Source organism: Bubalus bubalis, chromosome 2, assembly GCF_019923935.1.
Source record: "Bubalus bubalis isolate 160015118507 breed Murrah chromosome 2, NDDB_SH_1, whole genome shotgun sequence".
NCBI lineage: Eukaryota > Metazoa > Chordata > Mammalia > Artiodactyla > Bovidae > Bubalus > Bubalus bubalis.
In genome coordinates this window covers 86,290,791-86,308,909 of record NC_059158.1, presented here as the reverse complement: position 1 = coordinate 86,308,909, position 18,119 = coordinate 86,290,791, and the positions used below count along the sequence as shown (strand labels likewise).

The 18,119-nt window shown below is 36.0% G+C and overlaps 1 protein-coding gene across 4 annotated transcripts in view; it reads right to left on the bottom strand.

Moving 5' to 3' along the window:
* The window catches only part of LOC102411144 (fibroblast activation protein alpha), a 78,088-nt gene that overhangs the window by 48,763 nt on the left and 11,206 nt on the right, over positions 1-18,119 (bottom strand). For all 4 annotated transcript variants that reach the window (XM_044934652.2, XM_025275886.3, XM_025275889.3 and 1 more), the window contains 7 exons: positions 10,728-10,826; positions 9,460-9,554; positions 8,465-8,539; positions 6,016-6,068; positions 2,241-2,313; positions 1,424-1,544; positions 348-502 (listed from right to left, as the gene is read on the bottom strand). In XM_044934652.2, coding sequence (XP_044790587.1) covers positions 348-502; positions 1,424-1,544; positions 2,241-2,313; positions 6,016-6,068; positions 8,465-8,539; positions 9,460-9,554; positions 10,728-10,826 — 671 coding nt within the window. The remainder of the gene's footprint in view (positions 1-347; positions 503-1,423; positions 1,545-2,240; positions 2,314-6,015; positions 6,069-8,464; positions 8,540-9,459; positions 9,555-10,727; positions 10,827-18,119) is intronic.

The window sequence follows — 18,119 nt, the reverse complement described above, 5'->3', positions numbered from 1 at the left end:
TTAGATCAGAATTCAGAAGGAATTGCAAAACAGAACTTTACCCTGAATTTGGAGCATGAAGTAAGAAAAAAATTAAAATTAAGTTAAGCTTGTTTTTCCTCCATGATCTAGACCATATGTTTTTCAAAGACTGCAATGGATTTTGCAAAGACTACTTCATCCAGCACAACCAGATGTCCAAAGCAACAGATGTCCACATAAATAATAGAGCACAGTACAATGTTTGCCTTACAATGCACAAGGATAAGAAGCTCTCCAAACTTGTTGATCCCACCTCTATTCACGGTATTGGTTGCTCATTTTGACAGCAGGGAAATGGAAGCATCTGCTAAAAGTATTCCACATACCTTTGGGTATGGAATATTTATTGTTCTAGGATATTGTTCATCACCATAATAGGAATAGGCAATAACTGGTATCTCTGTGTCATTAAATTCTGCATACGCCAAAAATTTTCCATTAGGAGACCACCAGAGAGCATATTTTGTAGCAAGCATTTCCTCTGAAAAATAAATACTAGCATATTATTATTAGTTACTGAGACAGCTTACTCAAAATAATTGTAAATACTTCAAAATACATTGTATATAGCCATTTATTAACTGAAATAATTTATTTAATGTGGATGTGATATATATCATGCTTTGGTTATCAAAAGATGAATAAGCTGGGTATAGAGGAATAGTGTAACCTTATACCCTATATCAAACATCAATTAGTGTACTGGGGAATTGACATTAATCAGGAATGTATTTTTTAAAATAAAATCTCAACAATAATTAATTTTCCCGTTGGGGGGAGCTTCTTTACAGTCATCTAAAGTAGCCAAGACAAGGAAAACCATACTTATACTACAGAGCAACATAAATTTGAAAGTTAACTTTCTGTTCTAGGAATATTTAAAAAAAACTGTTAATTTAGTTATATATAGATATATATATATATATATATATTTTTTTTTTTTTTTTAACAAAGGCAAGGACTAGAAGACCTTTTAAAGTCCAATTAAGTCCTGGATCCTACATGAGCTAAGAAAGAGGACAAAATTCACGACAGCATTGAGAACTAAGAAAATTTTCCTGCACAATAATATAGACAGCTCTTTAGTTTTGGATAAAAGGTTTATTTTGCAAGAAAAGATAAACCTGAGAAAATATACTCACACTGCTTCTAAGGACCATATACTTCTTAGAATATAAATTATTACTACTGCTTTATAATGCTCATGAAAATAAATTCCACCAGTCTGATAACAAGATTTCGTTCTTTCAGAATGTGCACGTCCTGTTCATAACCTGATAACAGCTTTCAGAAATGCCACCCTCATCACAGCAACATACCACTCATCTAAATGTTACTAAATGCGTGTGATTATTTTCAATTAAAAGCCTAACCACAGCAGAAGAAAAAGAATACGACGTACCTTCGTAAACCCAGTCTGGGATTCCATTAAATATTTTATTTTCTTTTCCATTATATGTTATTTGAAAAGGTGGGTCTTCTGGTCTTTGTTTCAGATAGATATTGTTTTGATAGACATATGCCTACAAGTGGTGGTAAGTTAGTTAATAAGGAGAAATTTCATAAGAAACACAATAAAGTTTGCATATTTGTGTTAATTATTCACCTAATACTTTTAAAAAGAGTGATAATCCAGATATGAAAAGACTTGCAACTAAGATACCATTTTAACAGGTCAAAAAATACCAACCAACTCACATTAACATTATGATTTTTAACATATAAAAGTTATGATTTTAAAGTCTATATATTAAATAAAGAACAATGTCTGCTATTATATTAGTTGCTTTTATTAAGTAAATAAATAATTGTGTATATTAACAGAAAGTCAAATAAATCTCTGAATATTAATAGCTAGCCAGATCTAATCTTTATTTAGAGTCCTTAAATAAGAGCTTGGACAAAATTTCATGTTGTCTGAAGCTAGTCTGGGAAACTTGTGAAAACCATATTTTTCCTGAGCTTTCTGGCACAACGCATTCTGGCTGAGTATGAGGATAAAGTTTTTGACTGCGATATTTAAAGAAGTCTATCCATGAGCTTGAGATTTTGCGGAATTCTCAGATGGGTTTCAATTTATCTAAACTCTTCCCATTTTTAACCACTTAAAATAGTCATAAATGTATTTTTTTTCAGGCAGGGAAATTTAACAAAGGCCAAAATCAAATGGCTCCTCTTTTATTTAAATGATTAAACACTTCTATAATTTAAACACTTACTAATTTACTCCCAACAGGCGACCAGCATAAATACTGAATTGGACGAGGAAGCTCATTTCTTCTTATAAACTCCCTAGAAGAAAAGAAAGAAAGAAAAAAAAACAAACAAATGAATTTTGCTGTTCAGTGCAAATAATAGGTATAAAAAGAAAAAAAAAATAATGCATCATCATCTATGCTTCTGCAAACGTAATAGAAAGAATGTGATATAACATGAGACAGAAGACATGGGGCGGTAGTTGTAGTTCTTCATTAGTTCACAGGTCATTTAATGTCTCTGGATCTCAGTTTTCTGACCTTTTATACTGAGGTGAATGGATTAAATGTTTATAGACTAAGTGGAAATACCTCTAGAAATTATCTAATTGAATCTCCCTAGTCTTGTGAAAATAAACTTAAGATTAGAGAAATGATAGGACTTTTAAAAAATAATATTGCTAGTTCTTGGCAGACCCATCATTAAACTCAAGTCTCTTAACCCTCAGAACTGTAAAATTTGTACACACAAGGCTGAAATGGTCGCTAAAGAGACTTCCAGCTCTGAAATTCTATAATTGTGCTAAAGTTTAATATGTACTCTTCCACATTTTCATTCACAACCCCCATCCCTGTGAATGCATATGCATTTCAAATTTTTGAAAATAAGATGCCATTTGACAATCTCCCCAGGGATCTGACTTGAAATCAGAAAAAGAAAGGAACATCTGATCTCAAGCTAAACTGAAAAACAGATCATATACTGGGCAGTATGCCTTAAGCTTGAAAGTCCTCCACCCATGGGGAAATTTCAAATATGCATGCTTGTGTGCTAAGTCGCTTTAGTCATGTCCGACTCTTTGTGACCCTATGGACTGTAGCCTGCCAGCCTCCATCTGTCCATGGGATTCTCCAGGCAAGAATACTGGAGTGAGTTTCCATGCTGTCCTTCAGGGGATATTCTCAACCCAAGGATCAAACCCACATCTCTTACGTCTCCTGCATTGGCAGGCGTGTTCTTTCCCACTAGTGCCCCCTGGGAAGCCCAATTTCAAATATACTATTGGCCCAAAATCTCACTTTGATGCTTTAAGTCATCCTGCAAATACTCAATTGACTGACTTGCACCATGGAGACTTTGTAGTTCTTCAGCAAGAATATGTTCAGACTTTTATAAGTGTTAGAGTCATAGGATGTCTTGTTTAAATTTTGACTATTATCTTCTTGAAATGAATAGTTTCATCAAGAATGCTTGTGTGGAGATGCAAAACAAGACCTACCTCCAAGGTATAATGTGAGGCATATGAAGGAAGACTCCTTGTCTGCCCCCTCCAAAAACATCTCTCCAACCTGACATAGGCTTGCTGTTTCTATTTTTCCCATCATTTTAAAGTTTGGACACTTGTGAACACTTCTAACACATGTTACCTTGATTTAACTTATTACATCACAAAGTATGATGCGGCCTAGCAAACAATGAGGGAACACGGCACTGGACAGATCAACTTTGACTGTAGAAAAAGTGATTGCCACAGAGGAAGAATGTTGGTGTTGCAGTGGGGATCCTGATCGTAGAAGGCATTTTGTAAGCACCAGGCCACTAGAATGTTCGGAACAGATCAACATAGGAGGGCAGAGGAAAAAGAATGTCTCAGGAGAGAAGACATTTGCCCCCATTTACTGCTCTGTCTCAAATCAGTGTCCATGTTACCTTGACATCGTAACATTGCTTTAGGTTTCCATATCCCATGGAATCATCTATGCAATCATGCAGACAAGCTGAAAATCTCAGCCCACCGTCTCTTCACGGCTGGCAAGCCACCACAGCGGCCACTGTCTGTTTTACAGTATGAGAGAAAACGGAGCACGGTTCTTTACAAAGGCTTTCATCTCTTCAGTTACCCTTCCCTTGCTTGAAACCAGAACGATCCTCATCTTCTCTAAGGTAGATTTTTTAAATACAATTTTCAGAGGCACATAGAAGACTTGGAATGAATGATATTCAGTCTTGCCTTGCATTTCAACAAATTTGTCATTCTTCACTCCTTAAATTATGGTGTATTTACCTGACCAAAAAACAATCTGACGTTGTGCAGGAAAACACAACAGTGGTTTGATTAAGTTCACTGCACAAAAGCTAAATATTTAAAATGCTTCTAGGCCATGAAGTTTATAGAAACCATGATTAAAATACTAGTATTGTCATCTTCTTTTGGAATGTTATTTAATTTGGTGAACCTCCACAGAACTTTAAAATGATTAAAAGAAAAACAAGGAAATGATTAAAGCCTTGAGAAATGCTACTGAAAGAGTAAGGTTTCCATTTCACTAGTCTAAAGATTTTGATAATAGGGTTACCACCTCAAACTCATTTGTGTCTCCCTGTCATATGTCTGTCTGTGCTTGTGCTCACTTGCGTCTGATCCTTTTCCACCCTTTGAACTGTAGCCCACCAGGCTCCTCTGCCCATGGGATTTTCCAGGTAAGAATACTGGAGTGGGTTGCATTTCCTTACCCAGGGGATCTTCCCTACCCAGGGGCTGACTCCTCTGTCTCCTGCATTGCAGGCAGATTCTTCACCCAGTGAGCCATTGGGGAAGCCCACGTAAGAGTTGCTCAATAAACACTTCTTGACTTCGGTAACAATGTGGATACAGAGGAAAAGACTCAAGAGTGTATTGGATGGATTTAGAGTCTACATTATATAGCAGATCCTATTTCTTAATTTGACAGTTCAAGAAGATCAGAATCATTCTTTTCTGAAAGAAGTAGAAAGAATTTAGAAGAAGTAGAAAGTTGTCTTTAAATTTTTGTGCTTTTACTGGACAAAAGGGGAAATAGACTGTAAGATTTTTAATGCCTTTTCAAGCCATATAATTATTTTCCCTTTTATATAACAGCAAATAGGATATCACATTAAGATGAGTAACTAAACCAATTCATTGCCCATATTTAGAGTGATTTTTCGTAAGTGCAAATCTGATCATGTCATTTCCCATTTAAAACCATTCAGTGATTCCCTATCGTCATCAGGATGAGAACTAAACTCTTCTTAATGGCTTCCTTATTATTATTTACTGCATGATTTCTGGCCTCAATTCCTTCCCAACCTTACACCGCCTCCTATTAGTAAGCATGCCCTCCTCCAATTTCAACTCAACTGACCTACTTTGAATTTCCTGAACACTCTGTGCTCTCCCTTTCTTTTTAGGTCTTTCATGTTGTTGCTTCTGTCAGAAATTCTCTCCCTCAGTCCTTTGCCTACCTACTCATTCTTTTAATTTTTTTTAAGCTGTAAATATTTCAAAAAATTAAACACAGAGATATAGAAAATAATATAATAGATGATAATTTACTCATCTAAATTAAAAATATTAACATTTTGCATTTAAAAACAATTAGCATAATATTAATTAAATTTAGATTAAATGCTACATTTCCCTCCCTTCTGCTTCCTTCCATTGAAGGAGCCCCTCTCCCCATGTATCATTCCCATGCATTTTTGGTACTTTTATAGATATGTTTACTTTCATAAACTAGAAATTTATAATTAGGTGTTCAAAAGTAGGAAAAACAAAACTATGTTTTGTATAAAAATGTAAGATATCAGTCAAATAAAAACAGGTGAATATTCCAAGGAAGTATTTCTTTGAATTTCTTAAGTTGCATAGGTATATGTTTATTATAAAGACGTAAGAAACTAAGATTAGAAATAAGATAACACAGTCAATCTCAAATTAGAGTCTGGAGGCTCTATATGAGATTGAAGTTGTGTTAATAAAAAGACATGACATTTTACCCGTTTGTAAGGTCGTAGATGTGATATGTTGCTGTGTAAGAGTATCTCCAAAGCTGTCAGGAAGAAAAGAGGCAAAGACAAATTATGATTCACAAGAGGCTCAGGTCAATAAGGTAGAATCATAGATCACTCAGTTCAAGGTTCAGAATTATAAAAACTGTTTTCACAAAGCACTAGGAAAGAGATGTTTCAATTCCAAATGAGTGTCATTTAAAGAGTTTTACTGTAGACTTCTGTGCTGTTCATCCAAATTCCAGAACTAATCTCAGCAGTGATTCAACCCTTACTCCATAAAAAGTATATCCAAAGACATTTCTTAATATAAAAAGCTTTTCTCTAACACGTTGTATTCTAAATTTGTTCCCTTTCTACTTAACCTTGATTGAAGTAAAATCACTACAATTTCCAAGTCCTGTAAGGATTACCCTGTACCTGAGTAATAATTATAATATCCCATAAAACTGGGTAAAGCTAATTTTATCCATCATATAGTTTCTTATAAAATGCTTGCTTTTTTTGAGCATAGTTTTTTTTTTTTTAAATAATAGATATTGAAAAAATAAATAAGAGATATACAGCTTGTAATTCCTCCAGGAAAAAAAGAAAACTGCTCTTTTTTTCATTGTTTATCTGTACTGTTCAGTTCAGTTTCTCAGTTGTGTCTGACCCCATGGACTGCAGGCCACCAGGCCTCCCTGGCTACCACCAACTCCCAGAGTTTACTCAAACTCATGTCCATTGAGTCAGTGATGCCAGCCAACCAACTTATCCTCTGTCGTCCTCTTCTCCCGCCACCTTCAATCTTTCCCAGCATCAGTGTCCTTTCAAATGAGTCAGTTCTTCATATCATGTGGCCAAAGTATTGGAGTTTCAGCTTCAGCATCAGTACTTCCTATGAATATTCAGGACTGATTTCCTTTAGGAATGACTGGTTGGATCTCCTTGTAGTCCAAGGGTCTCTCAAAAGTCTTCTCCAACACCACAGTTCAAAAGCATCAATTCTTCAGCACTCAGCTTTCTTTACAGTTCAACTCTCACATCCATACATGATGACTGGAAGAACCATAGCTTTGACTAGATGGACCTTTGTTGGCGAAATAATGTCTCTGCTTTTTAATATGCTATCTAGATTGGTCATAACTTTTCTTCCAAGGAGCAAGCATCTTTTAATTTCATAGCTGCAATCACCATCTGCAGTGATTTTGGAGTCCACAAAAATAAAGTCTGTCACTGTTTCCATTGTTTCCCCATCTATTTGCCATGAAGTGATGGGACTAGATGCCATGATCTTAGTTTTCTGAATGTTGAGTTTTAAGCCAACTTTTTCATTCTCCTCTTTCACTTTCATCAAGAGGCTTTTTAGTTTTTTGCCTCCTGCCATAAGGGTCATATCATATGCATATCTGAGGTTATTGATATTTCTCCTGGCAATCTTGATTCCAGCTTGTGCTTCTTCCAGCCCAGCGTTTCTCATGATGTACTCTGCATGTAAGTTAAATAAGCAGGGTGACAATATACAGCCTGGACGTACTCCTTTTCCTATTTGGAACCAGTCTGTTGTTCCATGTCCAGTTCTAACTGTTGCTTCCTGACATGCATCTGTACTGTAGTTAAGTGAACAAATCAAGTATTATTTTGGATTTTATTTCTTAAAGGGTTTTCAACCTTTTGGCAAAGAAACTCCAGCATGTTGAGACATGTCTTTCTGAAGATTGCAGGTGACCAAGTCCTGGTCCACTGGAAAATAATCAGCTGTCAGAACAATGGGGGAGGGGCAAGCTTGACTTTTCATTCTCTGCATTGAGGGAGTTTTGCATCTCAACTAAATTTGAAAAATGGCAGTTAAAACAAAAGGTTCTTGATATCAAAGTAATTATTAGAAGTTGAATTTGAAATAAATTCTTTTGCCAGTAAAAGTATGTAGAAAAAAATAAGTTGATTATCTTCCCTCCACAACCTCATCCAGGAAGGGGAAATTAAGTACGGCTAAACAGTCCAGCTATGGATACTGCTACACTACACAAGGCTTTCAAAGACACAGATTAAACTGTGGTCTAACCACTGACTGTATATTATTGTGCTTGAGCAAGTGAGTTAAATAAGATACACTGTGATAGTTCCATTTTCAATAATAATAAATATTTAAAAGGTTAAAATAAGTGAGAATTGACTAATGATGCCAAATAACATTTTTATGATGAATATCAGTGCCCCCAAAATAAATTTTTCCCTCAGGATGAAAGTAATTTTTAATACTTGATGATAGCCAGACAAGAATGCCAATTTCTGAATTACTTGTATGTTACTGTTATGCTTTGGGGATTCAACTAGAATTGCATTAATTTCTCAAATATTTAGAGGTAAAGAGATTTTTGTTTCCTCTTTTAGAGACCAGTCTGTGGGTTAATAGGAGATGTAATCAGACAAATCCAAATTAAATTGCCAATACCTTTGAATAATCACTTTCTAGGTATGCAAATTGCCGATCAGGTGATAAACCATAATTTGAAGCATTCACACTTTTCTGAAATTATGAAGAAATTGATTAGAATACAGAAAAAATAACAGAGCCATATACATTTATAGTTCTAAGAGAATATTATATCATTGATATACTCCCACATATACATTAAAAGTAATTTTTTAAAAGTTTAGGTAATACCTACCATATACAAAGAAATTTACTACACTTTAAGGGATGACGGTATGATAAATAAGATACACTTTGTGATTTTAAGAGGCTTATAATATTAAACTTGTAAATAAATAACATTATAATTTAGACAGTTTTATAAGAGAGAGGTAAATACAGCACTGCAAAAATTTTGAGGAAGAAGTGATTAAATGCAAATGAGAGGATCATGTGTTGCCCAGAGAAGGAGAAATATCAGCCAAGCTTGACTAAGAGATTACTAGGCTACTGAGGGTAGAGAAAGTAGGAGGTCCGAGAGCCTAGGACAGAAGAATGTGTGCGTATGTACCATAGGACTAGTCACTGAGCTCTCTTACTGAGCACTGTTCTAAGCACTTTCAAATGTCCCTTTATTTAATTCTTATACTGACCCAAAGTGGTATTATTATTCCTACTCTACAGAAGAAGAATCTGAGGCACAATGAGGATGCTAGAATGTGGAACCCCAAGGACCCATAACTAGTAAATGAGAGTGAGGATCTGAACTCAATTTGCCTGGCCAGAAGAACTGAGTTTGTACCTCTTATTTCATGGGATACTAGTTCTACAGAGGAAGAAAAATGCTAGTAATTGAGGAGGCAAGGATAGTAACCTAGTGTGACTAGCAGAGAGAATTGGAGGATAACTATGGTGGGAGACAGCTGAGAAGGCAAGTTGGGTCCAGATCAGGTGCTCCGAGTTTGAACTCTGTTCCTTGGTCAGTGAAGAGCTGGCAGAGATTTTTGAGGAGGAAGATGATGGTGGATACATACCATGGTGGTATTACTCAAAATGGTATATGATTCTCCTGTTTCAATATTATAAAATACTACATTATTATCTGTAGATTGATGAAGATATTCTTGTCCTTTAAACAAGAAGGAAAACAAAACTTGAAATGATCTCCCTTAGCAAGAAATATATTTATAACAAAGAAACACCTCTCTTATTTTATAGACAGACTATTTTTTTTTCCTCTCTGTCCAGTACACATTGCTTTGTCAAATTTAAAATAAGTTAAAAAAAAAAAACCAATAAGTTGATGGTGGAAGACAGGAAAGGATGCTTTCCTATACTTTATACAAAAATGCTGTATTTGCCAGTAGAAGCCTTATTTTACCAGTTCAGGGTGATTAGGAATAAACTTGGATTTTCTCTGCATTAGTTAGTTCAGTCGCTCAGTCGTGTCCAACTCTTTGCGACCCCATGAATTGCAGCACACCAGGCCTCCCTGTCCATCACCAACTCCCGGAGTTCACCCAAACCCATGTCCATCAAGTCAGTGATGCCATCCAGCCATCTCATCCTCTGTCGTCCCCTTCTCCTCCTGCACCCAATCCCTCCCTCCCAGCATCAGAGTCTTTCTCAATGAGTCATTATAAGGAGAATAAACTAGTTAAAATGGCATGTTTCTTTTGCAAATATATATATACACACACACACACATTCCATTTAGGCTGTTTTTGACTTAGTTTCAAACCTATTTATATGCATGTTATTTTCTAAAGAGAAAACAAAAATATTCAATTTTTAGTGGCATTTTGGATATAAATTATAATATACGCAATTAGTTTCTTTTACCATTTGTTTGACTGGATTCATTTAACAACACGCTATTTTGAAAAACTATATGCAAATATCAATTTTATGGCCCTTAAAGGATTTGTCTTCAGGGTAGGATTTGTTCATTTCTTAGATTATCTAGATTAACAGTGGAATTTCTCTTTGTAAAATTCTCATGACCTCTTTTAAATAGGTGCTTATTTCCCATTCTGAAAAGCTATAGCCTATGCTCAGCTTATTCTAACAATGCATTCTCAGATTTTACTGTTCTGCTAAAGCTACTATTGGCATCATTATTATTGAGCAAATCCTGTCTAAGTAGTTCTGTCAAAAATGCTTTGGTGGCCACTTGACTTATCTAAATAATTGCTCTTTTAATCCATTTCAACTAAGGTGGCTTATGTTACAATAGAGATGTGCTGGCACTAAAAACACTAAAACCACACATTTAAAAAAATGTAAAACATAATTCACTTACCTGAAATCCAATTTGGAAAAAATGTTTTATAAGAAAATGTCCCATTTAAAATATCCTTCAGTGTGAGTGCTCGTGTTGTACTCTCTTCAGAGTTGTGAACTTTGGGGAAGGAGGAAACATATCATTACTTAAAAGAAGATTAATAACTCAGATATCTCTCAGATATCATATAAAGAAAAGATCTGCCATTGCTAAACCCTTGTTTTTTGTGTGTTTGCTCAGATGCTCCATCGTGTCCTACTCTTTGTGACCCTATGGATTGTAGCCCACTAGGCTGCTCTGTCCATGGGATTCTCCTGACAAGAATACTGTAGTAGGTTGCCATTTCTTCCTTCAGGGGATCTTCCTGACCCAGGGATTGAACCCACATCTCATGTCTCCTGCACTGGCAGGCAGATTCTTTACCACCAGAACCATTAACTCTTGTCCTAATGACTACGAGTATTATTTCCTTTTTTTTATAGAGAGGCTAATGAGGCTTAGAGAAGTAGTTTGATTGCCTGAAATGAACACGTTGTGGGAAAAACTTGAGAAGTGTGAAGGAGACCACGCTGAGCATCAGAGATATTATTCTTCAGGCAGTGAAGAACTTTCAGAGGTTTTTAAGAAGGAAGATGAGATGAGGCTCCAACAACTCTAGGTCTTTCAAAACTGAGATTGCAGACCACGCATGCTTAGTTGCTTCAGTCATGTCCGACTCTGGAGACGCCATGAACTGTAGCCCACCAGGCTTCTCTGTCATGGGGTTCTCAAAGCAAGAATACTGGGTACAGTTGCATTTCCTCCTCCATGGGATCTTCCCAACCCAGGGATAGGCTCCACATCTCCTGCAGCTCCTGCACTGCAGGTGGATTTTTTACCACTGAGCCACAGGGGAAGCCCATGCACATTTGACTAAAAACTCAGTCTTTTAAGCAGTTCTTTGTAGTTCCTCACACATGCTTGACTTAGATTTCTATTGACATAAATGATGTATTTTAGCATCCCAATTGGTCAGGTGACATCAGCCAGAATCCTTACCTTCAGACATCTCAAGAGAGACATTAATGAATGCAGATAATTTCTTATCCTGGCTAGGGATTTTTATAAAGACAAAGTGGACCAGAAGAAAAGAAAACCACATCATCTATACAATTGACCTTGGAAATTCCAAGAGTAGAGGTTTTCCATGTAAAAACTAACCTAAAGTAGTTCGCAAACCACAAGCAAAACTCAGGTGTATTTGAACCCTCTAAGACAATGATATGTTTCAAATGTGATTTCCATTCTCAGACCAAATTCATTGTAGAGCCTGGCAACGGTCTGCTACTCCAGAAACTATGGTGACCAACTTCCAATCCTTCTTCACATCCATATTCCTGTCCTCCATTTCTCCTACCTTACCCCTTCTCCAGACGATCACTTATAGAACCAAAACATAGGAAAGTGTCCTACACCCTGGATAGGATATACAAATCTGGTATTTGCTCATGTAAAAATAAAACTGTCAAAGATGAGCTTTAACTTTATCTTCCTGCTAAAATCTTCCACAACTTTCCAAGACTCTCAAGATAAAGAACAAAACCATTAGTCTGGACGATAGGCCCTAGCTGATCTGGGATGATCTATCTCTCCAGCCCTTTCTTGCCCTTCTCTCACTTCTTCTCGATTCCAAACATGCTGTACTTTCTGTTCCTCAAATATTTAATTCTTTCTCTAGAGCCATTGCACCTCTTTTCACCCTCTCCCTTCTCTCCTTATAACTTATTTTCAGCCCTTTGTGCTTAATAAGAGCCACTTCCTCTAGCAAGCCCTTCCTGACCCCCTGGTTTAGGTCTGGTTCCCTTGTTATACAGTACCATACCTCAGGTTCCCCTTTCAAAGGACATTTGTCTTGGTTTGTTATCTTGTATGCATTTGAGTGATTATTTTATTCACATTTCATTACCTCCCACTGTATTCTCAAAAGAGTCATGTAAGGCCAGGGACCATGTCTAGTTTTGATCACCACCATATCCCTAGGGTCTAGAACATAATAGGCATTTAATAAATACTTGATGAATGAATGAATACATGAAATGAAGGATTGATGGGTGGATGGATGAGATTTGTGCCCTCTTCTTTACAGAATGTTTCTACTACCAATTTCCTATACTGAGTAAGACAATCTCTGGCATCACAGCTTGCTCACCTATAATGTAAAGGACTGGACTAGAAAATGTTGATAATACCTTCCAGGTCTACCACTTTAAATTTTGGAATTTGAGAAAAAATATGCTCTATTAACTATACAATAACATAAGTAAACTGCCATATGATAAGGTCCAAGGGACCACCTGGATAATAGCATTTTCGGAGGTTTTAACTGATTCACACTGAAGTAAGTATGCTCCAACTTTTTATTAGGACCATGAGTTATCTTAATTTACTAAACAGTATCCTGGTAGCTAGAAGAACATGAGTGACTGATGAACCCCTTTGCAACCAGACACTAAATACTTAATAAATGAAGTTAGATTATTCTAATAATCACATTTGTACAGGTACTTTGCATCCTAAGTAAAGTTCTACATGCTATACAATTATTTGTAATGAAAGTGCTTCTAATTAATTAAATGATCTTGTACAAAATTCATACCACTGATTTGGTAATTCCCATTCAATGAATAAAATACCATTTTACTACAATGGCATAAGTATAATTGCTAAGTATTTTAATTTGATTTTATTTAACTTTCAAGAGTAAATTGCAATCTGTTTCTAAATAGTCAAGGGAAAATTCTAGTACTATTTAAAGTGGAAATTATTTTCTTTTGAGATATATTTAATTTGTGTCTTTACAATACTGAACTTACAGATGAACAAAATTTACCTTAGTGAATCCCTGTACTATGAATACCAAGAAAACTTAGGTAACTGCTTTTTAAAAACTTTTTTAGTTATTAATTCAATAAATCAATATAATCTTGGTGACATATTTTTTGTCTAGCATGAATAATGCTTTGATTATGGCTAATGACTTATATAATAGATTTTCCTGTTTAAGTATCCTTGAATATAGTTTTCCTTACTTGCAATTATGTTTAATTGAGAAGTTCTTAGCTATAATTAGTCTTCATTTTTATAGAAGGTTAAATTAAGTGAGCTAATTCAAGTGAAACATTTAACTCTATGCTTGGCAGTCAACAAATGTTAGCTTTTGTTATTGTCATAGCTCATCATATTCTTGAAATAAATATTTTTGATCTGTGTTTTCCAAACTAATTCGGCCACTGAGATTTTAAAAAATATCTACTAAAATCACAGTGAGGAGGGCATGACAATTCACTCCAGTATTCTTGCCTGGAGAATTCCCATGGACAGAGGAGCCCAGTGGGCTACATACAGTCCATGGGGTTGCAAAGAATTGAATGCAACTGAGTAAGCACAAACACACGAAATCACAATATAGTGTTGCAGTCCTTTAATGGACCGGAACCTGGTGGTCTGGAGTCGCTGATAAGAAAGCAAAAGAGAGAAAGAGGCTAATATTCCCTGGGTTACGCAGAGAACCAATAAAGCCCTAGGACAGGGCTTGTACCGCTCATGGAGGCACAGGGCGTCCTCTCGAAGAGGTCTTGAAAGCCTGGGCAGGAAAGTGAGCTCAGCAGGTTTCTGCACTCCAGAGAATTAGCCAGAGGGAGAGAGAGAAAGAACGACATGGGGTCTCTAGTGGAACAAGGGTATTTTATTAGCAGAAATGCAGGCTTATATATCTTTAGTAAAATGATTACTCAGCCATTACAAAGGATGAAAATGGATAGTCTAATACACACAAGGTTGCTGACACTGAAAAGAGTCATTGAAGGGAGCCACTGAGAGGAATCCAGGCAGGTGCCCTTTCCCATGATCTCAGTCCTGAGAACTGCATCCAGCTCTACTTGTTCCTGGAATAGGAACTGATAAGGAACAGAGAATCCTTGAGAAATGGCACACAAAGGAAAAAAAGTGCAACATATTGGATTCTTTAAAGTTGAACATCCCCTGACAATATAGGAAATGTAGTTTCAGATTAAGCTGTTAGTATATAAAGGTTAATTTTTATTCTAATGTAATGGAATTCATCAGTTATACTTGGAACATCTTGGTCATCCTAGGGCTCCATAACTGAAATAGTCCAATCATGATCATAAGTACAGTTAGTACTGATATCACACATATGGATAAATAAAATTTATTAAAAAACAAGAATTTCAAATTATTTTAAAATTCCTACTCATTTTCCTTTAACATTAACAATCATGCTGATTCTTATCAGATTTCTCAAGAAAATTTCAAGGATTAGTTATTTACTCTTTGTAACCTCTAATTTAGATTATCCAGTAAAGTTATGTGAGAGTAAGGGTATATGTCATATTACTTCTCAGCCAGCCATTTATTTTAAATGGGTGCATAGTAGCTATGCAACTGTGGTGTTGGAGAAGACTCTTCAGAGTCCCAAGGAGATCCAATCAGTCATTCCTAAAGGAAATCAGTCCTGAATATTCACTGGAAGGACTGATGCTGAAGCTGAAACTCCAATACTTTGGCCATCTGATGTGAAGAACTGACTTATTGGAAAAGAGCCTGATGCTGGGAAAGATTGAAGGTGGGAGGAGAAGGGGATGACAGAGGATGAGATGGTTGGATGGCATCACTGACTCGATGGACATGAGTTTGAGTAAGCTCCGGGAGTTGGTGATGGACAGGGAAGCCTGGCATGCTGCAGTCCATGGGGTCACAAAGAGTCAGACACGACTGAGGCGACTGAACTGAACTGATAGTAGCTATAAATGCTAATGATCTAGAGAACTTAACATATGTCACATTGACTCAATATCTGTGAAACAATTTAAATATGCATTAATTATACTGCTAATTATCATAATGATAATAAGCTTCACCAGCACCCAGGAAGAGATAAGGTGTTATACTGAACACATCAAGAGGAGCCAGCTGGATTTATCTGGAAATAGGGTTTGTGGAAATAGGGGAAATAGAGCTTTGGGATAGGTGATTACTCCTAACATTGCATGGGGTGTAACCAGGGGTCAAAAGGTGTCAGCCTGTCCTGGAGTCGGGCTGATTCTACTGAATCAGATGGGGGAAGATTTACATTAGGCATTCTTTTCTTTCTGCTTAAAATGACCACATGTTCATAATAGAATAGAGTAATGTACCTGCTCTAAGATGATGGATTAGATCACATATTAAGAGTTATAAAACATGTACTTAGAATTTCCAATCTAATCTCTGGTTCTTTGTACCAGCTAGGACCATGTTTGGCATATAGTCGAAGAATAATAAATATTTGTTGAATGAAAAAATAAATCAAATGTACAGATTTTATTTTAGGTGTTGTTTTTTTTTTTTTAACTAATCCTCCCCCAAAGATACACCTGCCCTTACTTTTTACCATCCTGTCCATGTTGTAAATTTCATATATAAACTCTTCTACCTGGACATCATTTTAAAATATATCAAATTTTGTCCTTGGAGTTAGCTGGAACACTTGTTTGAAAAACAGATTCCTAGTTCTTATCTCAAATCTACTGATTCAGAATTGGGGATAAAGCCCTGATTCTCATTTTTGTTCAAGCCCCACTGGTGAGTCTTCTTCAAAGAATCCAAATTTAGTGATTTCACTGAATCTACTTAGTTCAGTGTTCTCCTGTACCTATCAGTTGAATTTCTCACAGCCTATGAACTCCTGGTAGGTGGACAGGTCTGGCCTGCATAGCAATTTACATCTCACGGACAGACTCCCCACAGCTAATGTTGATTATGGCTTTCAAGGAATGTTCAAAGTCTCTTGTAATGTTTATGTCTCTATTCAGTCCTCTTGCTCATCGCCAGATGGATTCTTCTTTAGGTACATTCCCTCTGCTGACTTCTATGGAATAGAGAAAGGGCAAGGGGACTGATCCTGCTGCCATAGCTTATGTTTAAACAAGATAACAGGGAAAGCAATGATAGGGGAAGGAGCCATTGTTTTCTAGTGTTTTGAATATGTATGTGTGTGTGTGTTTGTACATGTAAATCAGTATAAAATGCATCACTATGGCATCAATCACACCAAACAAGTTCTAGCCACCTAAAAAATTGAATGTGTGGATTTTCATTACTTTTTCTAAATAATGTTTTAATATTGAATTATAATCTCTTGATTATTTTGAAAGTTTAGTTTTGCCATCTGAAATTTTTAAACTCAAAGTAGTTGAGCAGAATATAAATGAATTCTGAGAGTGTATCATTCTTCCACTGGTAACTGACACTCACTTAACACTTACTTCCTGATAGTGCCCTTAGAGTCAATTTGGCTCATCTTTACAATTACTCATACACTGCTTAAACACTCTAATTAACAATAATTATTTGCATTTTCAACTTAGTAAAACAAAGATGGAAATTATTTCAATTACGAATCCAAAAAATTACAATTCACAGAAATAATTCACAAGTAATGATTCACTATTCTCCTAATTCTTTCTTAAAATTTTGTATTTATTCTTTATTAGGATTCTGTTTTTGTCATTTAATTTTCTAGTCTTGAAAAACTGACAATAACTGTCAGAGCAGAGACATCAGATGTCAGTTCTAATATTCATCATAAACTAAATGAGAAAACATGGTTTATTATAGTGGGCTCATAAATGGCTGGTAGGTCTTTTTGTTCTCACTTTCATACTGATTTTGAAACTGATGCTTATGAGGCCATCTCAGCGGAGTGACATGGACTTCCAAGCACACCGCATCTGTCTCTCTGCCTGCTCTACAATGATGCTGTCCTCAGTAGGCAGTATGTCCAGCCATCACATCAGGTCATGTTTATTTCTGGAGTGAGCACCACAGGAGTAAATGCTGGAAATAAAAGGATGGGGAACAAACTATTTAAAATCAATATTATATTTGGGCAAAGGCTGACAATTTTGAAGAAATGGGACTGTGGTAGCTTTAGACCAGTAACAAAAAGTGTTATACTAAGTTCTATGTATGGGGCACTCTACATGTATAGTCCCATGAAATGCTCACAGAAACTCTCTGATATATAAGTACTATTATCAACACCATTTTGAAGATTAGGAAATGGAAACCAGAGAGTTAAAATAACTTGCTAATATATAACAGAGCTGGGGTTTAAATCCAGCTCCATCTGATTTTAGAGACTGGGTGCTTTACCACTGCCTTTTGATTTAAAGTGAATGCACACTGTAATAGAACAACAACAAAACAAACACAAAAATCAAGCAACACACAAGGGGAGGTAGGATAATTATACCTCAAAATGAACATTAAGAGAAAATGAGACAATTTGATCTCCATCAAATATTAGCAAAGAGATTGCTATAAAGCTTTTAATGTCTCACTGAAGAATGTAGTAGCTCTTGGTTTTGA